Source organism: Chelmon rostratus, chromosome 3, assembly GCF_017976325.1.
Source record: "Chelmon rostratus isolate fCheRos1 chromosome 3, fCheRos1.pri, whole genome shotgun sequence".
Lineage (NCBI taxonomy): Eukaryota > Metazoa > Chordata > Actinopteri > Chaetodontiformes > Chaetodontidae > Chelmon > Chelmon rostratus.
Genome location: NC_055660.1, coordinates 1,405,026 through 1,430,013, shown reverse-complemented (window position 1 = coordinate 1,430,013; position 24,988 = coordinate 1,405,026). Strand labels below are relative to the sequence as shown.

The 24,988-nt window shown below is 46.1% G+C and overlaps 2 protein-coding genes across 6 annotated transcripts in view; one reads left to right on the top strand and one right to left on the bottom strand.

Annotated features, from left to right (window-relative positions):
* The window catches only part of primpol (primase and polymerase (DNA-directed)), a 14,782-nt gene extending 4,783 nt beyond the window's left edge, over window positions 1-9,999 (top strand). The window contains exons 2-14 of one of the 2 annotated variants that reach the window (XM_041933788.1): window positions 2,475-2,801; window positions 3,712-3,806; window positions 3,899-4,037; window positions 4,650-4,797; window positions 4,875-4,977; window positions 5,065-5,216; window positions 5,392-5,554; window positions 5,632-5,729; window positions 5,823-5,909; window positions 6,338-6,446; window positions 6,537-6,613; window positions 6,744-6,790; window positions 6,911-9,999. In XM_041933788.1, the coding sequence (XP_041789722.1) occupies window positions 2,628-2,801; window positions 3,712-3,806; window positions 3,899-4,037; window positions 4,650-4,797; window positions 4,875-4,977; window positions 5,065-5,216; window positions 5,392-5,554; window positions 5,632-5,729; window positions 5,823-5,909; window positions 6,338-6,446; window positions 6,537-6,613; window positions 6,744-6,790; window positions 6,911-7,144 (1,626 nt within the window). In that variant the 5' untranslated portion in view covers window positions 2,475-2,627 and the 3' untranslated portion in view covers window positions 7,145-9,999. The remainder of the gene's footprint in view (window positions 1-2,474; window positions 2,802-3,711; window positions 3,807-3,898; window positions 4,038-4,649; window positions 4,798-4,874; window positions 4,978-5,064; window positions 5,217-5,391; window positions 5,555-5,631; window positions 5,730-5,822; window positions 5,910-6,337; window positions 6,447-6,536; window positions 6,614-6,743; window positions 6,791-6,910) is intronic. The other variant, XM_041933789.1, reaches the window with a different exon arrangement.
* Window positions 7,332-24,988, bottom strand: acsl1a (acyl-CoA synthetase long chain family member 1a). Of its 4 annotated transcripts, none has more exons than XM_041933785.1 (21): window positions 24,888-24,988; window positions 16,870-17,082; window positions 15,816-15,930; window positions 15,670-15,734; window positions 15,483-15,584; window positions 14,148-14,247; window positions 13,403-13,578; window positions 12,903-12,935; window positions 12,618-12,669; window positions 12,456-12,529; window positions 11,629-11,706; window positions 10,863-10,997; window positions 10,617-10,751; window positions 10,405-10,500; window positions 10,264-10,336; window positions 10,091-10,179; window positions 9,363-9,479; window positions 9,094-9,237; window positions 8,901-9,002; window positions 8,752-8,823; window positions 7,332-8,331 (listed from the first exon to the last, which is right to left on the bottom strand). In XM_041933785.1, exons 2-21 carry the CDS (start codon window positions 17,062-17,064, stop codon window positions 8,191-8,193), a joined length of 2,094 nt encoding a protein of 697 aa, XP_041789719.1. In that variant the 5' UTR covers window positions 17,065-17,082; window positions 24,888-24,988; the 3' UTR covers window positions 7,332-8,190. The 4 variants fall into 4 exon arrangements, with proteins under 4 accessions (XP_041789719.1, XP_041789721.1, XP_041789718.1 ...); XM_041933787.1 differs by lacking the exons at window positions 11,629-11,706; window positions 24,888-24,988 and adding exons at window positions 11,767-11,844; window positions 19,767-20,069; XM_041933784.1 differs by lacking the exon at window positions 24,888-24,988 and adding an exon at window positions 19,767-20,065.

The window sequence follows — 24,988 nt, the reverse complement described above, 5'->3', positions numbered from 1 at the left end:
AGGCCTTGGATCCTATGTGCTGATAATGTAAATGAATTGGAGTCAAGAAATGCTTTTACTCCATGAGTGGTATGTACAATGGTTTGGTTGCTCTTTGTGATGTGGGAGGTCATTTCTATTACTTTACCTGTAGCTGTTTCTGTTTTTGAATATAGGCCAATATTGGAGGCCTGATGGATGAGATGGTTGAGGTGGATAGGGAGAGGGTCTGGATAGGGACCAAAGGGCATAGGAGGATGGTGAGATGGCATGGGTGGAGGAGCCTGCGGTGGAGCCTGTGGGGGCTGCTGGGGCTGACTTTGCTGGGGCATCTGTTTAGCAGATGCCTTGACTTGATTGACTTTATCCCTCAGCTCCTTCAACTGTGATTTTACTAATTGTGCCTGGAGAGTAGCCAGGTCTTTCTTTTTCTGTTCCTGTTGCTCTAGTTCATTGTCAATGTTCTGAGTCACATGTGCAACTCAGACTGTGTAGCCCATACTAGACAATCCCACTGCAGTCTTCAGTGATGTTTGTATAGTGGGGGACAATGAGGCTTCTACAGCTCCTCTAAAGAGCATTTCAACTTATGGCTGGGTCTTCATCTGTTCTGTCCTACCATAGCTCTCTGACACATAACAGATAGGCTGTGCCTCTCTCACTGTCATTGGGTGGAATGTGGCATAACTCAGCAGATTTCATCTGTATGGGGAACTTTTCTCTAACTACAGGCCATGATGCACTACTTGGTGAAGGGGTTTGCTGTCTGTGTCTATATCTGTGAGTGCTATTGCTGGTGCTGGATCTTCCAGTGCAAATTCTACTTGTGTGCTACTGATTGTGGTAGCAAAGGGATTTTTTTTCCTTATGACTATGACTATCATGGGAGGTGAACTTTGGGTTGTGTGTGTGTGTGCGTCAGGGTGTGTATGTGTCAGGCTGTGTCAGTGGCATCTGGTGTTGGACGGCCTCCATCAGCTTCTGTGTAGGGAGGAGGAGAAGCCGCGAAGTTTGGCCAGGCTCTGTCTTATCTTTTTGTTCAGGTTGCTGTGTCTCTGGAGGAGTCAAGGTCTTAACTGGCATTTGATGTATTAATTGCACAGAGGATGGTGACTGGATGGAGAATTTAACTACTGGTAACTCCTAGAAAACATTGACAGTCTGTTCTGCCTTTTTTACTGCTTTTCCCTCGTCCAATCTACAAATCTCTCTAATCCCTTCTTTGCTTCATCTTTTTTTTTTTTTTTTTTTAACTTTCCTCTGCCATCTTACTATTGTTTCAGCTAACACCAACCCCAGAGAGCCGGATTTGCAATCCTTCCACTCATCCACAATTTTATGAAACATTTTTAACACTATTACACGTGTAATTCAGAGAGGGTGAATGGCACAGTGCCCGAGTGAGGACCCAATCAAGAAACTTCTACACAGAGTCTATTACTCGCGCTTGATTGTTGAGGGTTTTCCCAGCCTATTCACTCGTTTTAATTCACCAACTTCTGCAACACCCTAAACTAAGATATCCCTTGATATGCTATTCCAACCCCCCATGCACAAAACAACTTGAGATCTGTGTTTGTGCAGGAATTCTCGAGCAGTCTGTACTGTCCGATACACTGACACATGCACAGTAAAAATATCAATCAAGTAGGAAACCACCCCACATTTGTATGAAAAATAACAAACTTTTCCCTGTGTCCTCATAAAGATTTTCTCTTTACAATTCTACCGGGTTTTACTTTACTCTTCCGCTCAACGGGAGTCTTCACCTAACGTGGCAGCGTTAGGTGACAACTAACTTCTCCCGGCATCAGGCTTCCCTGGCATCGCCTTTCGCGGCATCGCCTTTCACGGCATCGGGACAACTAACTTCTCCCGGCATCAGGCTTCCCTGGCATCACCTAACGTGGCATCGCTTTTTGCGGCATCGGAACAATTAAATTCTCCCGGCATCGGGCTAATCCCGGAATATGTCCTTTAATTTAGAAGACACTAGTCTTTTATTCCAGCCAATTCACTATAACTAAACTAGGACACTTATTCACTTTCCCTCACGTGAGGCTATGTGTTCTCTTACTTTACATGTGACCATTTCAGTAAAAAACAATCATTAATCATTCTCCAAAAGAAAGTGAATATGCTTTTAGCGATCAGAGAATAATCTTATTCAGACAATTTATTTTGGTATGTCCAATGTGCAGAAATTTCAAGTAGAAAGAGGTTTTCTGCATACCTTTTTTGTTCCAGGTGCCTGGAATTGTCTGAAAAAAGAGTCTCCTCCAATCAACTCCGACGGTCCCCAATCAGACACGGTCTCAGAGTCAGCCAATCCGGGTCACGGCACCAAATTTGTTAGCCCGATTCTTTAGTTGGAAGCCCAAGTAACTGTAGTGCGTGATACTGACAGGTGTTTCTATTATTTTGTCCACCCCATTTATATCAGAGAGCATAGGCTAAATAAGGAATAAGAGCTTCCTGTATAATGTTTTTTTCAGGTTGAAGGAGGACCGAACGCAAGCGTCCACTCTGCTGAAGTGTCTTTGAGCAAGTCTAATTACCGTAGCTGACCTCTGACCTTGAGTCGGATGTGGACAAATGATGAACAAGTAATCAAGGGTCATATATAAGTGGTGAATAAGCACTTAAGAATGAGCAAGTGGGGAGACAGACTGAAGAAGGTTGAGCAGCTCGCTCAGTCATTCCAGCTGAATCCTCTGGCCTCGCGCTACAAACCTCGACTGTGGCCGTGCCAACCCTCCTCCGTCTGGAAACTCTTCCCTCGTCAAAGTATGGCTATGACCTTCGCTCAGAGCTGCAGAGAGGTAACAAAACTTTTTCCTGATGCTGGACCATTTCCTCCGTCTGTACCTGAGGCTTTGTTCAGACTGCCGGCAAGTCAGATTTGTTTCTCAAATCAGATCTTTAAGACAGACTGTCCACACTGGTGTTTGCAAGTGGTTAGATCTGATTGTGTCCAGACATGAGCAACCTATCTGTAGGGGGGTTCTGTCAGTGACTACACATGATGATGTCACATGGTGACGCGGCTCTCCAACAAGGAAGCATGAGAAACTGAGCTCCATCATCTCGCCCTCCAAACAGTCGTGCTGCAGCAGCAGCAGCAGCAGCATGGACTCTGCTCAGCCACACTGAGAGGTTGGAGAAGCGGCTTGTGGTCGGAAGATCGCCGGTTCGATTCCCCCACCGGACCGGCAGAAAAAAGTGGGTGTGGTGGAGTATTCCCTCCCCCTCCATTAGCCGGCTGATGTGCCCTTGAGCAAGGCACTTAACCCCCCCAATATGCTCCCCCGGGCGCTTGATTGCAGCCCACTGCTCCTGTGTGTGTTTCACTGCATGTTGCATGTGTGTGTGTTTCCCCAGTGATGGGTTAAAAGCAGAGAATAATTTCCCAGTCTTGGGACCAATAAAGTAAATAAACTTAAACTTAAACTTCCCTCTCTCTGGATTTGATGTTGTTGCGTGTCGTATTGCGAGTGAGACAAAAAACAGTCCAATTGGAGTGGTCAGAGTTTGAGCACTGAGACTCATCTGTAGAAATCTAATTGGAGTCACATTTCAAACCTGGATCCAATTTGCTGTCCAGACATTTTAAAATCAATCTGGATTCACCAGAGAACAGATTTGGGCTGGCAGTCTGAACAAAGCCTTAGTTTCTACATCCAGTGCATAAAGGAAAAAACAATGCTGACATTTGTGCCGTGCATTCTCCAGACTGTCCATGTTTTTGCACTTGAAAAAGAAAAGGCGGCCCTGGGTCAAAGGATCTACCTTGTTACCAGTTACAGTGAGCTGTGGCATTATTACAGGTAAATACTAATTCTACATCGCAAAATGAAGTGTCTTCTTTTGTGGGACTGGAAAAAGTGTGATGATGTGCAGTGATGGTGGTTTGTTTTAGGGTTTACACACAGACCTTGATGCACTGCTATGAGGTGATACCAGAAGGTGCTATTTGTAAGCTTTACTTTGACTTGGAGTTCCACAAGCCATCGAACAAAGGAGCCGATGGGAAAGATATGGTGTCCTCACTTATCCAGGTAGGGAACTCGTGTATCTTCATTGGCGGTGTATCTTCCTACATTCTGTTCAGACATGTTTATCATGCAGATCAAAATGATTCAGATGTTCAGTTTAATGATTATAAAGCAGAATAATGTGCTGTAAACGTGTGCGCTTGACAGTCAGTTAGTGATTAAAATTATAGGAGCAGCATTAACAAAAAAGCTCACCAAAGGAAAATAAATCCACCCATTTCCTGCTCATCATCCACTCGTATTCTTATAATCTCCAGCTGCTATGATTGAATCTTCCAACTGCATTTTAGTGCTTTAGACGGTAGTTTTCTTTCAGTATGATAGTATATTTATTCTGTATATATATATTTTTTGCTCTAATGCGGGAGGGGAAGTGGGTTCACTGTCGATTCAGATGAGCCAAGGATGATTCGTAAAGACTCTGGGTCTAGGTTAGAGGTGTTGAATATAGAAATTCTGTAAATAAATAAATAAAAAATAGCTTAACTGTGAAAAAGGGATGCACTGGAATCTGTGATATGGGACAAACGATCATCAGGATACATTAAGTGTAGTTTCTGTTGTTATTTTCTTATCTACAGTATATTTACCCCCCTGTGTTTCATGCGTCGACAGTATGTTTGTGACAAGCTGATGGAAGTTTATGGGATCGAGTGCTCCACAAACAATGTCCTCAACCTGGACTCCAGCACAGAAGAGAAATTCAGCCGACATCTGATCTTTAATCTCCAAAGTGTGGCTTTCAAAGACAACATACATGTGGGTATGTTCCGGGTTGTGTGAAGGCAGTAAAAACTGTTTCTTCATAAGTAACTTCAGTGCATATATTCTGTTTTTTAGGGAGGTTTATCCATGCAATTCTGCAGCCGCTCCTGCACACACCCACAGGTGGAAGTTGCCTGGATGTTGGAAGGACTTCAGTGGCAGAAAACATTGAAAGATGGTTTGTTTTTCAGACCTGTCAGAATATGTCATTTAACTTCTCTGCTGTCATCACTTTGTGTAATTTGTCTCAATGATGTCCTGACAGCAGATCACATGCTGCTTCTGTGGGGACGCCTGCAAAGACGGCTGACATGGCGGAGAGTCCAAAGACAAAGAGGCGCAAGCTGGAAGAGAAAGACCTGACCTTCCTCCAGGTGAAGAACAAGGACGGCCGAGGCGGTCTCTTCGTTGATCTTGGTAAGAGGAGCTGCAGGCTTTTGTTTGTCCTTTTTTCCTCTTGGGTCAGACACATTCACACACTTTGGTTAAATCTCTTGAGATATTCAGTTCCTCTTTTACATAGAACTTTTTTGTAAACCTAGCCAGAATGTACCGATGGATTCACGATCATGGTTCTAATGTACAAAAACAGGTGTTTACACCAAGAACAGAAATTTCCGCCTTTACAAGTCATCAAAAGTGGGAAAGAACGCCGCGTTCACGGTGGCGGACGACAACAAGTTCATCGCCAAACCTGAGAAGGGAATTTCTGTGGAGGAAAGTGTCTTCTTGGCTTCCTTAGTCTGTAATTTGAGGTACATTGAACTCCTTTTAGCTTTTGTATCACCCTCATGAAGCCAAAGCGTCAGAGTTTATTTCTGTGTATTGTCAGTTTCACAGGTCAGAGAATTCTGACATGGGACGTCCCAGAAACCAAGGACGCCAAAACCTCAAGACCTCTTTACCAGCCGGGATCAGACATTAATCCAGGTAACGCTGAACTGACGGCAGAGGCTTCTCTCTGGACACACACGGTGTATTATTACTTTTAATTTATCTGTTTTCCTCATCCATCACTGACAGATTCACTTTCTGGCTGCCTGTCGTCTCCTCATCAGGAAGTGGACCGCTTTGTGTTAACTGTGGTTAGAAAAGATGGCGTACACGGAGGTAAGTGTTGGCCTGATGCTGGATTTGCTTCTGCAAAAGATGTCGCTTTTAAAACATTTGAATATCTAGTATAATAATAATCATTTTTGTTATAGATTAATCGTCTGATTATTTTCTGGAATGATTGAAGAATATTTTGCTCTATAAAATGTCAGAAAACAGTGAAAAATGGATGTCACAGAAAGCCCACGATACTGACGTCAGATGACCAGCAGTCCAAAGATCCTCGTTCACAATAACAGAACAGAACAGCAGTAAACCCTCATGTGCTGGAACAGATTCATGTTTGACGTTTCCTGGTTTACGGTCAGAAACGCTGCTGATGTTGTTCTTCACGCAGCAGCTTGTGGCCGTCGTCTGTCAGTGAGACTGATCGTGGCGGCGTACGTCAGTAACGTCTTCGCTGTCTGTCGTGTTTGTTTCCTCAGCCATCAGACGATGGAACTACTTCGCTGCTGATCAACTGCTCGTCTACGACATCGCAAAGTACCGCTGGTGTGAAAACGTGGAAAGGTTTCATAAAAGCAACAACATCATGTACGCGTGTTTCATGCAGGTTTTTTTTTTTTTTTTTATAAACTGTCTTGTTCGCCCGCCTGTCTGAGTCGGTCTCATGCTCCTCTGCAGGATCGTTGTGGATCTCAAAGAGGAAGTCTGGTACCAGAAGTGTCACGACCCCGAATGCAAGAACTTCAGGTCCTCAAGTATGTTTTGACCCCAAGAGCGGCCATCTTGACTTTTTTCCATTGAAAACAGCGTGCTCTGTCTGTGAGGTAATAGAGTGCATGACGGTGGTAACAGAACCTGTCTGACATCAACATTCTGCTGTTACAGGTCACCCACTGCCCCCAGAGATCTGTGTCAGCTACATCATGACCCTGGTATGTTTGTTTACTTTAACTTGCATCCTGATTGGCTGATGTGCCAGGAAATCCTGTCTGTCGTCTTTTAGAGCTCAGAGACATCGTGGTCTTCACATCGTGCTCTCTGTTCACTGACAGGATGATGAAGACCAGGCTTACTTAATGGACGACGCCGGCAACATTGAACCCAGCCAGGCGCCGAACCGGGTCCCGCAGAGCGCGGCGTCTCGAGAGGGGGGATCCGCTGACGTGTGGGGAGACGGCCGGGACGACCAGGACTTCTTACAGAGCCTGGACGACTTTGAACAACACACCGAGGACATCTCTGATCAGCTCCTGCTCAAATGTATGGCAGACTTTGATTCCCAGTAGACATGAGATTCACTTTAAGACCCCTGTTAGCACATTTAAATCCAGGATACATGGATTAATGCACTTCATGGACAGTTTTAGCAGAAGAAATGAGGTTTCTAGCTACCAAAACGTCTAGAAGTCACGGATGCCCTTTTCTAGATCCTTTAGAAATATGTTTCCCGTTTTAAGAGACAGAAACTAAATATCAGTTTTGGAAGAAAGTGTTTATTTGGTACAGTAGATATTAAAGCTACTGCACTTCAAACTCCAGCACAAACAAGTACAATATGGCTTGAACTGTCAAGGAGGCCCCAACAGAAGTAGATGTGTGCAATGATCATAATTCAGACTGATGCCTTCATGGACCATCAGTCAAAGTTCATGCTGAACAGGATGTGGAATTAATGTAGAAAAAACTGTCTCCTCCAGATATTCACCCTGAAGGCTCGTGTATTATACAAATGACAGTTTGCAGCTTCATCCTGCAACAAAATGTGAAAATCTAAAAGTGTGAGCTACATGTACAGCAGAGTAACGTTCGTCATGCACGTTACAGGAAAACAAAAACAACCAAAAAAGGCACAAAAAGTCCGTCAAGCAACAATATTCCCGACTCAGCTGTGCATTAAAGCAGGTTCATCAGTTCTTCATCCTAAAGCACCGAGCGATGTGGGAATGCAGGAAATCAGCAGCTCTACTCTGCATACAAAAAGACTGAGCAGATACTATTTACAGCTTCAACGATTACATTCAATATCACCTTAAATAGAAATAACCAAAACATTAAATAGTCTGGCACATAAATATTCAGTATTTGTCACGGTTGTAAAAGCATAAGATTTCTTTTTTCTGCAGCTCCCAAGAATAAAAAAAAAATAGAAATATTTTGAGGGCCGGACCTTTCTGACAGGACGAGGTCAGATTTAATGGCAGTTAAAGCTCAATCGAGTCACGTTTCCCTTAATTATACGAGCGAAACCGCGATTTTCCGAGCTAATTAAACTGATAGCTAAATGATTGTCGCCTTCCCGGCAGTGCCCCCCCGTCCCCGTCCCCGTCCCAGTTTACATCTTAATGTTGGCGTAGAGTTCATCGATTTGCTGCCTGAAGCGGCTGCGGAGCTCGGCCCTCTTGGCCTTCAGGGTGGGGGTCAGCAGGCCGTTCTGGACTGAAAACATCTCGGGATGTAAGGTGATATCTCGCACCTGCCGACAACAACAGAGCGAAAGATGAAGGATTAACACAGAGCGAAACAGTTATCTTCTGTTACTGATTGATCTGCTGGTTATTCTCTGGATTAATCGTTTGGTTTATGAACATAAACATCGTGAAAAACGTCTGTCACAGGTTTCTGAAGCTGATCTGTCTTCAAATTGCTTGTTTGTCCAAAAGCAGCACATTATCATAAATGATAAGATGTAACTTTGGTACTTAAACAGCTAATTGTTTATCAAAGTATTTGGTGATTCTAATCAATGAAATCGATTAATCGTTTTAGGTCTGGTTAGAAGAGGAGAAACACAAAATGATGACTGAATCAGAGTCGCGTTGAAAGAAGTTTCTGTTGCTCAAATGAATGAAAAATGCAGATTGTTGAGGATGAAGTCAAACATGGCAACCGTCACCTGCTCAAAAGACTTGAGTCCGGCGTCTCTGCCCAGCCTCAGGATGTCCTCCAGAATGGCACTTTTCACGTCCTGAAAACAGGCAGAGATGTTAGCACGCGCAGCAGGCGGCGCTGAACGTCCGGGCCGCTGACAGCGACGACTCTCACCTTGTTATTGCACAGTTCAGAGTAGGACCCTTCAATCCCCTTTTTCTTGATCCAGATCGGTAAAAAGTCTGGATCAGGTACCACGACCCCCACGAGGCACGCCTGACACACAGCGACACACAGATTGTACCAGACTGTAGATTATTCTGAGGAGAATATCTCACACTCACGCAGTGTCACATTGATGGCTCACCTGTAAGCTGTCGCCGTGAACGAATATCTGGGCCACTGGATCGCTGAGGTTGTAGATGGTCTCTATCTTCTCGGGGGCGATGTATTCTCCCTGTGCCAGCTTGAAGATGTGCTTCTTTCTGTCGGTGATCTTCAGCGTGCCGTTCTGCCACAAACCAGGAGAGAAACGCGCCTCGAAAGTTAATGTTAATCTGATGTTCTGCTAGATTTCAACACATCCAGGCACAATAATCACAGATCAGTCGTGCCCCCCCAGCCTGGGCTGCTTACAGGAAGCCATTTCCCAATGTCTCCCGTGTGCAGCCATCCATCCTGGTCGATCGCCTCTGCGGTTTTCTCCGGGTCTTTCAGGTATCCCTGGAATACGTTTGGTCCTTTGACACACACCTCGAGAGGGGGGGACGATAACAACAGGTGAAAAACCACATTAACACAAGCACAATGTGACTGTAAACACACTGAAATGTCTCTACGGCTACTGGATGGAGAGTCAGCCCCCCTGACTTTTCCTCCAGTGCCTCCATGAGGTGTAAAAATGTGTCTAATGTTTAGTGCTAATTAGCAAACGTTAGCTTGTTAACATGCAGAACTAAGAAGCAAACATCTGCTGTGCTACAGCTACTAGCATGGCTGTAGACTCTTATTCAGACTTAATTATTTCATGTGTTAATTGTGTTTATCAGGATTTAATTTCATGCACTAATAAGAAGTTTATTGTGCAGTTTTTCCTCATTTGTTTAATTATTTTCATTAATTCTGTCTGGAAGAAAAATAGAAAATGCAGATACTGAGCTGTTTTAAAGAAAAAGCTGCACCAGCTGTAACAGTACACCTCTTTTTTTATGTGCTTTTAATAGTTTTCTGCCTGTGTTTGATCTCTTCAGGTCTCTGTTTAAGTCAAATTAAAACTTGCATGACCCTTTAAGTCTCTGTTTGTGTGTGTTTTTCAACACAAATGTTCCCGCCCACTGCCGTACTAGACTGAAGCATCGTCTCACCTCTCCCTCTCCATTGGCTGCCAGGTAGTTCATTTCCGCCACGTCCACCAGTTTGACAGAGTTGCAGGGCAGAGGAGGCCCGACGTGACCTGGAGCCACAAAACGGAGATAAATTCATGATGCGCACAAAACACAACACCTGAGCGACAGGTGGCAGATGCTGCAGCATTTACCTGCTGCCCAGTCTCCAGGCATCGACATGGAACAGCCGGCGGTACATTCAGTCTGACCGTAGCCTTCGTAAAACTGTGGAGCACAGGGCGCGGTTAGTCACAGTTATTGATAAACGAGACGATCAGGTGGGTGCAGCTCACCTGACAGCCCAGTGCAGCTCGCAGGAACGTCAGGATGGTCGGAGACACCGGAGCCGCTCCTGTAATCATGAGTCTGACGCGCCCGCCCAGACTCGCCTGACAGGTGTGAGACAAACAGAAATGATTTAAACGTGTTATTGGTGCTATGGCGACTTGTTATTTTTGAGAAGAAGAAACAGAAAGCACAAGATGCTCTCTGATGTCGTGCTTACCTGTACTTTTTTGAAGATGAGTTTGTCCCACATGCTGTCCTTCCTCACCACACCGCTTTTAAGCTCAGCCTCCTTCCTCCTGAAGGCGAAATCGAGCAGCCATCTCTTCAGCGGCGTGTTGGCTTGACTGAACACCTGTGGAGAATTAAGAGTCGCCACATCTTTTATTCAACATCAGAGAAGGCAGAAGAAAGCTGAAACAAGCACACAGTGGATCAGGTGACTCGTCTCTGCGCTTTGTCTGACCTTATCAAACATGCGGTTGAGGAGACGAGGGACCACGGGGAAGACTGTCGGCTGCAGCGTTTTCAAATCATCCATCAAAAGCCGAATGTCCCCTTGGAAATAGCCGATTCGAGCCCCGTGGATGAGGATGACGCCCTGAGGAAGAGAGTTAACTTGCTGAAGTGGAATCATTTTGTCCACCAGGGGGCAGTGTTAGTCGTGAATTCATATCCAGTGTTTGTTATTGAGGCTCGCTGCTGTTCGCCTCATCACACCACACGGTTCCTGCTGTCATTTGAAGCACCGACACCACAACAACAAGACTTTTCATGCCTTAATGTGACAATAAACATGTGTTTTTTTGTTTTTTTTTTATTAAACCAAATGAACCAAACTTCTCAAAGGCATCAGTATTCTATCTTCACAAAAAAGCCTTGCTGATATAAAACAGCCCAAAATAACCAAACTTCTGACGAACATACAAGGAAATAAGATTAGAAATCTAGAAATCATTTAGCAACTTTTAGTAGAGTTTTAGAAACTCTGTGCTACAAATACATGTCGGCCAGTACTCAGGAAGTTAAAAAATAAATTTAAAAAATCAATATGCTCAAACGTCACAATGTTTTATCATTTACAAACTAAATCTAATCATAATCATTATTATATAAAGCTGCAGAAACACAGACTGAAAGCTTATTTCAGTGAATCACAGTAATTCTGCAGCAGTCTTTTGACTCTGAACTCCACCTTGTCATTTCATTATGCATCAAAGTCCAGCACATACCTGTACAACCCTCTCAAACATGTGAGCTAGGGGGAGATAGGACACATGAATATCATGGAGGTCCAGCATGCAGTGCACCTGCGGGGGGGGGACACACAAAACAAAACACGTGCGCGGGTCAGCCGTGGCGTACTGTACCTCCACCACCCTCTCAAACATGTGGGCCAAAGGGAGGAAGGAGATGAGCACATCTTTATTGGTGGGCTTCAGTAGGCCCTGGACAGCAACATACACAGAGGAGGATGAGGAGGAGGAAGGAGCGAAGACAGGAGGAGGATGGACAGGAAAATACAGAGGAGGTGAAAGAGGGTCGACCTGAGTCAGGTGGGGGTTTTAGATTTTGAGCAAACAGCTCAGTTTGATTCAGGTCTCATGGAGCTGGTTTGGTTTCCAAACTTTTGGAAGCACAATTCAGCAGAAGGTGTGAAAAAAGTGTGAGGATGCTATTTTTAAACATGCATCTAGTAAAAAATGAGTTGTGATGAAAATGTTTGTAGTGATTTCCATCAGTGGTGACACCAGCATACAGCAACAACCTCCACCAAGAAGACACGGGGTCTTATATGTGTGTATGCTGCCTGAGAGGCAACGCTCAGGGCAAAAAAAAGTCATCTATCCTTTGCTCATGCTAACAAAGCTTGTTGCTGTGAACAGTTATTATTAATGAACATTTTTAGAGAGATCTCAGTGAGTAAATCAAAGAAGAAGAATCCGCCTTTTAAACAAGGGGACCAGAATCAAACATACAGCACGTTAATAAACAACAGAATTTAGCTCAAGATTCAATATTTTACATCTTCCAGAGTCTAGCTGGTGTGTTCGTTTACCTCTGTTATTCTAATGAAAGCTGCAGTGTTGGAGATTACATTTCCGTGAGTTAGCATTGCACCTTTTGGGTTTCCTGAAAGGATAAATGATGTTCACGATTACAGGTAAAAAAAATAAAAACATTGAAAAAAGGTTGAAGGTGTAACGAGCTGTGTCAGTACCTGTGGTTCCAGATGTGAAGCAGATAATGGCGAGGTCCTCTGGTTTAGGGGGCTGTAATCAGACCACAGATCTACACTAATGCACACGAAGCCTGAGTCGCTGTTACATTAGAAAAATGATGCTACTGTATATTTTAATAGAGTGAAAAACTGACTTTTTTTCCTGCTGATTACAAGCAAATGATCTAAATCTAAAGATGATTCTGCTCGCAGTAATTTAGTGAGAACGAAGAGCTTTTCGTCGTGTAATCAACAGGTCAAATGAGGTGTTCTGCTCCAACTCACCACTGGTTTCTGGTGGTTGGCTTTGCCCAAGGCCTGGAAAAAATACAACACATGCAGTGAGACATACGGCGTCTGCAGGAAGTGCTGATAATAATCACACTTTAAACACACAGAGCCTCGGGGCCAGATTTAGCTCCATGACTGGATGACAGCAACGACGGCAGCTACAGCTGATCTCATGAGCGTCTGCTGGTGGCTGATACGACGCTCAGTAGATACTTTAAAAGAGACTAAAAGGTAATAGAGGTGAGAAACCTTGACGTCAACAGAAGATTAAGAGCCGAGGAGCTCTCTTAATGAATCACTGGTGAGTTTTGGGTAACAGGAATTAAACCAATCAGTGTCCTCTCTTGCTATTTAAATGGCAGATTTGGCAGGTTGGAGGAGTGAACGCTTTTCTGCTGACGAAACAGGAAGTGCACCAGCATCAACGTGGCAATGACACCTGTCACCTCACGCCAGGTTCAAGACAAGGCCACAGCCGATGAGGTTGTTCTCACCTCGAACTCCTTCAGACTCATAACGTCAATGCCGCACTCTTGTGCACGGGCCGCCAGGTCAGCGTCGAACGCCTCCATGAGCACGATCGTCTTTACCGTTCGACCTTTCCCGCCGACGCAGTCCAGGATCATACCGGCCTTTTCGGGTACGTCGCAGATCACCGTGGAGATGGTAGCTGAAAACAGACAGAAGCGAATGAGCCGCTGACGGATGAATCAGGATCAGTGGCTTTGATTAAAGAGCAGGTGGTGGGTGGTTAGCGTAGACCGTGACGTCACCCGATGGTTTGTGGACTACTGTTTGGAAACCTCCATTTTGGCATTATGGCGCCGTTTTGGTTGTTAGGAGCCAGAAGTGACCGTATTTGGACGAGAGGCTGGAGGTGGTGAGGATACACGCTGCTGCACCTCTATCCTGATTGACTTGCCAAACATGCCCAACTTTATCGCCTATTTTACTCTACATGGGACCATAATTTACCACATGAACATCAGACTGTGTTGAAGAAGACTTGAAACTAGTGACTGAGACCAGAAACTCATCAGGAAACTCTTCACTTAGGTAATAAATCAAAGGAGAAGCAGGGTCATTTTCTCATAAGCTTCCATACAATCAGACTTATTTTTGCAACCAGTGGATGGGCCCCTGCTGGGCCAAACAATGTTTACGGCATTTTGCACTTTTCAGACTTGAGGCTCCGTCAGCTTATTATACCGTCGGGTTGGGAGGTGCCCTCCATCGTACCTTTGTCGATGATGTAGCCGATGGCCTCGGTGCCGAGCGTGTCGTACAAAGGGACCGCCACCAGGGAGTACGTGTAACAGGCCAGCTCTGAAATGGTCCACTGAGAGACAGAGGACGCAGACGTCAGCATCGTTCATAGAGAAGTGGATGTGAAGTTCAGGGTCTTCAGGTCAGCGAGCTGAGGTTAGTCATCAAAGCGTCGATTATATAGATTATAACATAACAAATTTAAGGAAGACAGTGAGGGAGATGTCAGGTGAGGCTGCTAGGTCTAGTCAGTGGATATGGATCAGGAGAAATAATAGTGGTTGGGGGGTGATGTAGGGGCGGTGGGGGGGGGGGGGTGCATGCCTAATCCGGCAGGAGAAGAAGTTAAAGTCTGAACAAGACACCTCTCCTCTGCTCTGCTTTCCCCACCCCATCTTCTCGCTCTGCCAATAGGAAGAGAACCAGACCTAGAGTCTCTCTTTGGGACCATGCGGCCTGTTCAGGTGAGTTTGCGTTGTAAGATACAGAGTTGGCTTGTTTTTTTTTCTTTTTGGTTGTTTTCCTGTTTTGTTTGCTTCTTGAAGGAAATGTTAGAAGGCTAGTCTGTGGATTAGGCCTCCACCTTCAGCACCCTTTAAATTTTCTACCCCCTACCCGAACCAGGGTTTGTATTCCCACCCCGCTTTTATTGGTGCAGTTGGTGAGAGGCAGGGGTAGATGATGGTAATGCTGCAATTGGCAGTTACATGTGGCATCTAGGCCTGTGCTAGCATTGTAGCAGCTAACAATAGCTAAAGCGGTGGTAGTATGATAGCATCTTAGCAGTTAGCATTGGCATCTAGCAGTTAACATTAACAGTATAGGTGAATCTAGCTTTACTGTCTTCTTCTGTTCCTCTTAGCAGGTAGTGGTTAGCATTTAGCATTAGCATTAGCTAAATGGTAGCATCGGAATGGTATTGTCTTCTTCTGTTCTTCTTAGCGGTTAGCATTAGCATTAGCTAAATGGTAGCATCGGTACTGGCCACTACCTGGAGCATCTCTGGGTCAGTTGAACGTGGCAGTGCTGTTTGGATTGTGTAGGAGCAGTGTGAACTGGCACTGGGGGGGGGTGACTCTGGGACGCCGGAATAATAGGGAACGAGTGAATGAGGCAGTGATTTCAGTCTGTGCTTGTCTTTAACTTGACGAACCATTAGTCACTACTCTCTAAATCTCCCTGTGATCTGTGGACACTGTGGGATCACCTGAGCTCAGGTGATACATTAACATAACAGGATGACAAACACGCTAAAGGCCGGAGCTCACAGGGAGCGAGCTGCGGCGCACAGGACGGCGGCCGCCGTACCTCTGGTCTGTTCTGGGAAAAGATGCCGATGAACTGGTCTCCTGAATGCGAGTGGCCTCTGTGCAGGAGAGCAGAACCGACGTGCTCGGCTCTGTCCGCCACCTGCGCCAAACAAAAGAAGGTTCAGTAGCCGTGCGCAGCGGACAGGCGGAGTATTAGATACCCACGCCCGCCGTCCCCGTCTCACCTCTCTGTAGGACTGCCACTCGTACGGCTGGTTGGGTTTCCTCGCTCCGAGACAAGGCCCGTCATCTGCGACAGAAAGGAAAGCTTGCTCACACCTGCGCTCGCAGGAAGTGGTCAGGGGGCGTCACACTCGGCCGATTCACTCACGTGATACTCTGAGCCCTCGCTGGAACACCTCGTACATGGTGCGTGCGTCACTGTAGTAGTACGCTAATGGCTCGTCGCCGTCGTTCAGCACCGACCTCCTCGCGCGCTCTCCGCCCTACAGGAAAACACTGGAGTTAGCACCTCGCCGCTGTTCGCCTCCACCAACCAACCAGCCACGCTTCCACCCGAGTTCCTGCAGACTCATAATATATGTAGTGAAGACTTTGGAGGAATTTAACTGAAGGTGTTTTTTGGCATGAAACCATCCACGGGGTTGCCAGGTTGTGAAAAACACCCTTTTATGTGGACTTTGGTCCACCTTGGTTGTTTTTTAAAGTGCTTTATAAATAAAGTTGGATTGGATTGGATAACAATGCAGTTCTCAGTGTTAATGCATTGCCATGTCTCAGCACCGTGTGTGTGTGTGTGTGTGTGTGTGAGCGCATGTGTGTATATATCTGGGAGTGGGATATTGTCTGCCATACTATGCTTTTATTCTTTCTGTTGTATTCTTTTATTTTGTGAAGCACCTTTAAATGGATGAAAAGTGCGATATAAATAAAGTTTGATTGATTGATTAATAAATACTCATGAGTTTCTAATAAGCCATTAAGTGTGCAGTTCATGTCAATAAGTCGTTAATAATTTTTATGAACCATGTCTGCAGTTGTAAATAAGATGATCAGCAGTTCATGACTTAAAGAAAAGACAAAGCGAGCATCCAGCTGGATTTTTCACAACCTGGCAACCCAAATGTTGCTCTTATAAATGGCTAAATTTAGCTTTGGTAGATAACTTATTAACCATAAATAATCATTAATCACAAGTAATCAACCCTCATAAAGGGTTCCTCATTCCAAAGTGTTAGCAGAGCGATAAACAGACGAGCACTTTGTTAACGTTAGTAAAGTTTCAGCACTTTAACGTGTGAAGACGTGACAGAACAAAACCTTCAGCTGCGACTAAAGCTCCCTGAGAGGATCCTTCAACATCCCCGCCGAGTCACGTCTGCTGTAACACACAGCTGGACGGCGGCGGACGGACAGAAACCTACCGGTACTTCCACCGACTGCAGGCCGAGGTCGCACGGCGCTTTGAGGGCCTTTGGCCGGGAGGCGAACCAGTAGGTGGTTATGGCGGCGAAGGCGCCCATACCCATGAGGGCGTTGGTGGGCAAGCCGCGAACATACTGCCGAAGATCATCCAGCTCGGGGATCCGCAGCTGCCTCAGGACTTCCTGAGCCTGCATGTCTGTTCTGCACTGACCCTGCAGGGAAGAGAGGGAGCGTTATCTCGACTTCAAAAGGAAATCGTCTGTGATGCAACAGGATGTACGATTTTATCTTTTTATCAATGGCTCTGTTTCAGACCATCACACAGCAACACGAGCGCGGAACTGAAGAGTCAGAACAGAACAGTGGTTCCATTCAGAGCAACAGACGATTTCTGTGTGTCCACGTCACAAATACAACCCTGATTCCAAAAAAATCAATCATTAACAATCAAACTGTTTCCTGACAGCAGTTTCCTGAAGTGTTCCTGAGTCCAGGTTTTAATCTCTTTATCCAATCATGTCGCTCCATCCTCGCTGTGAACCACTGAGCCTTTCAATCATGATGCTATCACCTGTTACCAATCAACCTGTTTACCTGTGGAATGATCCAAACAGGTGTTTTTGGAGCGTTCCACATCTTTCCCAGTCTTTAGTTGCTGCATCAGATTCAGAATCAGCAGATACTTACAAAAATCAATGAAGCTGATGAGCTCAGACAGTAAATATATTGACTTTGTGCTGTTTGCAGGTGAGTTTGTCAGAAATTTTACTCATGTGCAAAGTTTTCCATTGAGAAACTGATCCATCCAGCTCAATGCAATATAACTCTTATACTCTTTTTGTCTATAATATACAAAAATATATAGTTGATTTTATTTTTATTGTCTATTTGTTCTTTTTCTATGTCTCCTTTTTATTCTATTTCTCCAGTTTGGGATCAATGAAGTTGATCTAATCTTAAAAAGTATTAGCAGGTTAACACATTCTGCTGTATTGATATTTCACACAGCGACCGAACCATTTTATGATACTGAATAATATCTCATGCAACACAAAAGACAGAGTGGATGACAAGCAATAGAGCAGCAACAACAAGGCGAATGATGGAAGTAAAAACTGAAACCATCCTCTCGTTAAAGGTTGTGAAATGTGATGATTTCAGTTAGGACAACGTGACAAAATGAACATTTCAGCGTGATTTCTTCCAGCATCCTGACAGGAAGCAGAGTTTAGCCTGAAGCGGCGCCCGGCTCTTCTTATTTCTGGCGCTCTGATGTAACGACGCAGAAACGTGGAGTATAAAACCAAAATAAAGCCTCACGGACGCGGTGAGTCACACAGCGTTCAGCCCGGTGATTCACGATCCACCGCTTCAGCAACACAACATCCCATCAAGTGCTTCAGGTCCAAAATATGTGACGTTATCTGACACAGCTTCATTTGGAGCTCCTAACTGTGGTTTTTAAAGATCCTGTTTGAATTCCAGCTTCAGCTGCTGTTTTAAGCATTCAGAGCACAAAATCAAACACTGGCAGCAAAACACAAAAAGAAGCGAACGAGGAAACGACCTTTTCATGAACTGCTTCCACCTCGATGAAGCTTTCTTTGAGCTGCTCCTTTAAAATCCATCAAACTGAGAGATGTGAGCTGCTCTGAAGCCGGACCTCTGACTTAAAGCTGAGGAACGCGACGCGAGCCGCGGCTGTGATCGCTCCGCGCTTCCACGAGCGTCGCGCACAAAAGGAAGACATGTTATCCTGCTCGACAGCAGTGCACAGGAAGGAAATGTGACTCCACAGTGATGTGAGGACGCAGACCCTGAATGCCTCGCTGCTCGCGTCTGCAGGGAAGTGAGACCTTCTGGGCTGAAACCCGTCACAGCTCGGAGTTCCTCTAAAATTTTAATTTCACAGTCAAATGACAGCCAGAACTGTCTTTGTCTTCTAATTACATGTTAATGTAAAATTTAAATTTAATCACACTGTGGGAAGATATATATATATATATATAAACATTAAATTAAAGTAACATTTAAAGAGTTTTTGTACACCACATTCAACTCATCTGACCTCTAGATTAGACGCTATCAGCTCTGTAGGTGAACAAGCAGCATCGAGGCAACAATTGACTTCTCACCTACTTCTATTATTACCGCAGAGCCCATGACACGGGCCCCGTGCCCACTGGGACACGCCGCCACAAAAAGCTGCTTTTCTTTCACTTTTAACGACAACTTAACCCCCTGACGCCTGAATTTAGTTAGAATTGTATTTAAAAATTATTATTCTTTGTGTTTTTGCTTTCAAATTGATCCTAAATTAAGAGGAGTTTGTTAATTTTCACAAACAGTGTATGTCCACTTTTTTCAATGCTTAAATGCAGTAAAAACATCTTTTCTGTGTATTCAAAATTAATTTATTTCATCAAAACAGCCACAAATTGGCTCATAACCATTACATCGTAACAACAATTAGAACAGGGGTTCTTTCACTTTGACCGGTCCGACGAGAAACCAGAGCTTACAAAGGTTCCTGGGTGTGTTGAATATGCACAAACCTGCATTGGAGGAAAGCTGCGCGATTCAGCTGCGATGTGGATTAAAGTGGTCTGATGTGAATACACGACAATCAGCGTAAAGGGGTTAAGAACAGTAAAGCTCTGAATGTGCAGAAAGATCAAAGGAGATCAGAGATAATCTTCATTTCTATTCAAACATCACAAAGAATACTCAGCTCTGTTTGTCGAACACACGTTAAACCTCACAAACACTCCACTAATCTCACTGTCAGACGCTACGAGCGACCAGCGGAAAGCTCGTGTGTCGGCGCAGGACGACGTTAAACGCAGCTCGGAGGATTTCCAGCACTGACTGAGACGTAATAAATCAGGATACTCACAGCCGCAGAGTGTGTGAAGAAAGAAAGAGGCTGCGCTCGGACTCTCCGTTATCTGAAAGGCCCTTCGCTGCAGCAGTCGCTATTAGAAGGACTCACGCTGACCTCTAATAGACCTCTGAGGTTCTCACAACTATGAATAGCAGGAACACGCCCCTTCCAAACAGAAACAGAGACGCGTGAGGGCAGCCAGCCACTCGCTGCAGCGCAGCGGCTTCACGCTCGTTTCCAGGAGGGTCGGACACATACAGGTGGATCAGGTGGATCACAGCGGGCCACCAGGTGCACACAGGCCTGCAGTTTAAACATAATGGACTCAAACAGGCGGATTCAGGATGAGCCGAGTCCTGATTTAAGCATTTTTCAGTTTTGTTTATTCAAGACTGAACGACCGACATCTTATCACACGCTATCTGGACGCTGTGTGTACAATTCTTGTGCTGCCGAGCTGAACTAAACACCGATTACAAGAAGGTCTTTGTATTCACACGACAGATATGACAGGCCGGAGACACTGAGCGAACACACCTGCGTGCTCATTCCTCAGAGTCTAAGACGCTGAATTAGAATTTCCAGCTGCTTCACCACAGCCGAGACAAACTGCATCTTATTTTCCTGCAGTTTGAGCCGAGACACGAGGAAGCTGTGGATGTGTTTCACACACGTTGAGCAACATTTCATCCTGCTGAGGCTGTTTGGAGAGTCTGAACCACAGTGAGCGTGATCAGCTGCCACCTGAACAGAAATGAGCTGTCACAGATCACATCCTGTTCTACAGTTTATCACTGACAGTCAGACAGTTTCCTGGATGTCTATAAAATAATATTTTTGTGAAATTCAACGATCACTTCGGTCGCTGCTGCTGAAATTTAAAACTGAATCATTCAAATGAGACGAGTTACTGACCGCTTTCAGGATTTCTCTGATATCAAACTAAATTCACTACCAGATAATCTCCCGGCATTTTAATACAAATTGATTAATTGATTGATTGATTCCTGAAATCATCTTTTTAAATATGAGCGTTGCCGAGGACACGATACGAAACGTCCGGTCACGCTGCCCCCTGACGAGCTGGAACCTGCAGCTCGTTTTCACTCATTTCACTTGAAAATCCCTCAAACTGATCGACTGATTACTAAAACGGCTGCAGATTACTTTTCTTTTCAGAGTAATTAATAATGAAGCAATCATGAAAAGAGGGTTTAGTGTCAGCTCTGCTGCATGAGTGCGTCTTTGTGCCGGACGGCCAACAGCGAACAAATGTCACCGGTCCCCGCCTGGCAGACAACCCCCCCACCACCACCACCTCTGCTCTCCATACTTGGCCTGAGAATATGACAAGCCAATGGCAGAGCCAGCTCGCCGGTCACCCCACACCAGCCACCCACAAGACACTGGAAAAAAGAGGGGGAGAGGGCAGCTGGTTCATCTGACACATAACAGAACATGAAGGCAGGCTGGTAGCAGGCTGCAGCTCCAGAGCACAGCTGTGCTGCTGCAACTGTCACCTCCAACCACAGCCAGGAAGTAGAAAAGAATAAAACACATGGGGGGTCAGTCACACTTGATTTCCCCAGAAAGGTTCCTCCTCGTGGAGGAAGCAGAAGCAGCCTGAGCAGCTCGGTTCACATGGTTTAAGCTCGTTATTACGACCTTCTCGTTGCAGGATTAACACACGGAGCCTTTAAACACTTCACTTAATCCTGTTGTGACCATCAGCGGCAGCTTCCTGTCAGCCGCGGCGTGAACGTGCGGAAACCGGTATGAAGCCGAAACCCTCTGCAAGACCAGATGAAACAACATGTCGTCACAGCAGCAAAGCTTTTCGCAAACTGTATAAAATGGGATGAAGTAATAAAGGAAATGTCATAATACTGCAGGAATAGACATTCAGACGAGTCGTAACCCAGACGACAGGGTGCAGTCTAATCTCTGAAATTCTGCACAGCGCTGACGGGCTGCAGAGGCACACTCGCTTCACTATTGATTCTGCTGGAAAAGTGCGAGATGCTCATGAAATTCATGCGTTATTGACTTATTGGACGTGGTTGTTGCATCAATAGCTCATCAATAATTCAACAGTTCTACAAATAGTACATCACGCCCAGAGGGAGGAAGCCAAACAGAGGGAGTCAATAGACTCCTGTGTGAAACGGCTTGTATGAAGGTTTACAGAGATAAAGCATGAGGTCGTCCCGAGGCAGCGGGCGGGCCGATGGTTTTCGATCAGAGGGGCAGACGAGCGACGCCCTGAAGGCAAGCTGTAAACGCGAGAACAGGAAGTCAGTCTCAGCGCGGTGAATGTGGCGGGCCAGCTGACGCGCGGCAACAAGTCACTGAGAAATATGAAGACAGAGACAGCAAACGGCTGCTGGATGGCTGCCGAAGCTCATGCGGTTCATCCGCCCGGACCCTCCGCCCGACTTGTGTCCGCCCTCCTCCAGTCACATTTAACCCCGGCTTTAGGCCGCGGAGGCTGACCTTGCGCAAGACAAGCCGCGCTCGAGACCGCAGGTCCCGACCTCCCTGATGAAATCGCACACTGCCAGTCACATGATCACACAGTGGAGAAACATACCGGGAAGGGAGGGGGGAGGATGGGATTTGTGAAGTGGAACAAAGGTCACACCCCCGTCAACAGCTTCCAACACAGCGTCAGGACGCGTGACCTCCACACGGCACGGTCAAAGAAGACCGACTGTGGCACAGATTCAGACTCTCAGTCCGGCAGCAGATCACACCTCGAGGTGCTTTTGGATTTCTCTCCACACAAACACATCGAGTGCGTCCTCAAGTCCTCACACGTGTGTCAGACGTATTTCCTTCCTCATAAACGCTCGCAGAGCTGATTTTTAAAACGCTTTAAACCATTGCGGTTGCATTGCTACACTTCTTCATGTCACCATCATGAGACCGTCAGCAGGAACCTGCATCACATCCTCACACCACAACCTCCCACCAAACACCTGAGGCCGCGGGTTCAGGTGGCACCGCAGGTCAGGAGGCTGATCACCGATCAGTATTTTTACTGGGATTATTATTGTGTTGGTATTAAAGGGATGCTGAAAACATGAGGCAACACATCTGAGGAAAGAATAAATGATTAAACAAGCGAATGGATCCAAACAGGAATAGAAATGAGGTGCTTCAGAGGGAGGAACCTGCCCCACAATGCTAACTGGGACACGTGATGTGGTTCATTCTCAGAGTTTGACATCAGGAACATCTCCACAGCAACAGAGGAGGTAACAGAGCTGGAGTCCAGAGATACAACATGGTTCAAGATATTGGATCATCTTTCCATCATCACTCGCTCTTTAACTGGATTTGATTCTCCCAGAACGGGACGATTTCTTTGAAGCGGCTCTTCTTCGGCTCTTAAAGCTCGGCGCAGGAGCCGGATCATCTGAGGGCGGTTTGTAGAGCCGGATGGTTGACTCGCTTCTCTCACATGATTCGTTGCAATTCAATTTAGTCCGTCAGCGACATCAGGAGAGGTGGCGAGGCAACTTTTCTAACTGTCGCCCTGAGCTGAAATTCCTGCTTTAAGGGGCGCACGTCAGAGCCGCTCCGGTGCTGCATAAACATCAGCGAGCTCGGGTGTGTGCATGTTATCAACCCCAGAGCGGCCAGACAGGCCGATGCTGATCCAGAACCACCACAAAGTGTCTCGCTTCCGCTCCTGTCCTCAGGGGCAGGACCACGCGGCTCAGAGCTCACGGTCACTTTACGTCCATCCTGTCCGGACCGCCGCCGCTCATGTGACCACACAGAGAGCGTTCCAAACGATCCTCTGCAGGGAGGAAACGACAGACACCCACTCGAGATGCATTCCGCAGATTCCTGTTAGGGGAAGTTCGCCAGAACGCGCAGACATGAGTACCGGCCCCCGCACCCCTTCCCCCGCAAAGTGGATTAACGGATGACAACACAATGAGGACGCACAGTGAGAGCTTCCAGATGTGCTGAGTGATTTAAGAGTTCAGCTATGAACTGGAGGGAGCAGTTAGATCAGATCACCACCTGACTGCCCCCCCCCCCCCCCCCCCCCCCCCCCCCGCTGTAAGAGGAAACAACAGAAAACAGTCCAGCACGCAGTGAAGCTTGAAGGATCATGTCTCTGTTAAATGCAATCCTTTTTAACATCTGCTCACCTGGAAACAGCACAAAGTCAATATATTTACTGTCTGAGCTCATCAGCTTCACTGATTTTAAATATCTGCTGATTCTGAATCTGACGCAGCAACACGTTTCAAACAGGTTGTGACAGGAGCAACTAAAGACTGGGAAAGATGTGGAACGCTCCAAAAACACCTGTTTGGATCATTCCACAGGTAAACAGGTTGATTGGTAACAGGTGATAGCATCATGATTGAAAGGCTCAGTGGTTCACAGCGAGGACGGAGGGACATGATTGGATAAAGAGATTAATACCTGGACACAGGAACACTTCAGGAAACTGCTGTCAGGAAACAGTTTGATTGTTACTGCATCCCATAATGACCATCTGACCTGAAGGAACGATCCAGACCTCACTGTGAGGGATTTCATGGAGCTGGCTACAACCTGAAAAACAACTGCTGCAGCCCCCATTCCTCACTTCCGCCATCATGTGTGCTGAGGCGGACTGCTTTCAGGTTACCAGGTCTCACACACGCGCGCGCGCACACACAGTGAAATGAACTGATATGGCGGTCATGCTCTGGATCAGTTGACATCTTGTTCCTGTTCTCGGAGCTCTGCGCGGATCCGGATCCGTGTGACGCAGGTCAGACTGAAACTTTGAAAACAAAGTAAAGCTCATCCTCAGCTGCGTCTCATCACGTTCACAAGTCGACGTGTCTGACGGACCAGATTCAGGAGACAGGGACACGGTCTTCTGCTGAGAGACAGGACACCCCCGGACATACCGTCCAGGGGGAGACAGACGGACACGAAGACATGATGCGGGGAAGACGCACGAAACGCGGCTCGGTCTATTTTAAGGCAGCAATAAACGCAGAGCATCTGTTGTTTTTGTCGTTGCAGCATCACGCTTCAATCAAAAGATTTAACACGTGACAGACTCGACGCTAACGTGAGCTCAGGACCGGAAGCGGTGTGAGGCTCGTTTCCACTGACCTGTGAGCAGCGGCCGATCCGGAGACCTGAACCTGGTTCTGAGCGACAGCAGCGGGCGGCGGCTGCACGAGCGGGCTACATGTTGCTCAGCTGGTGCAGCT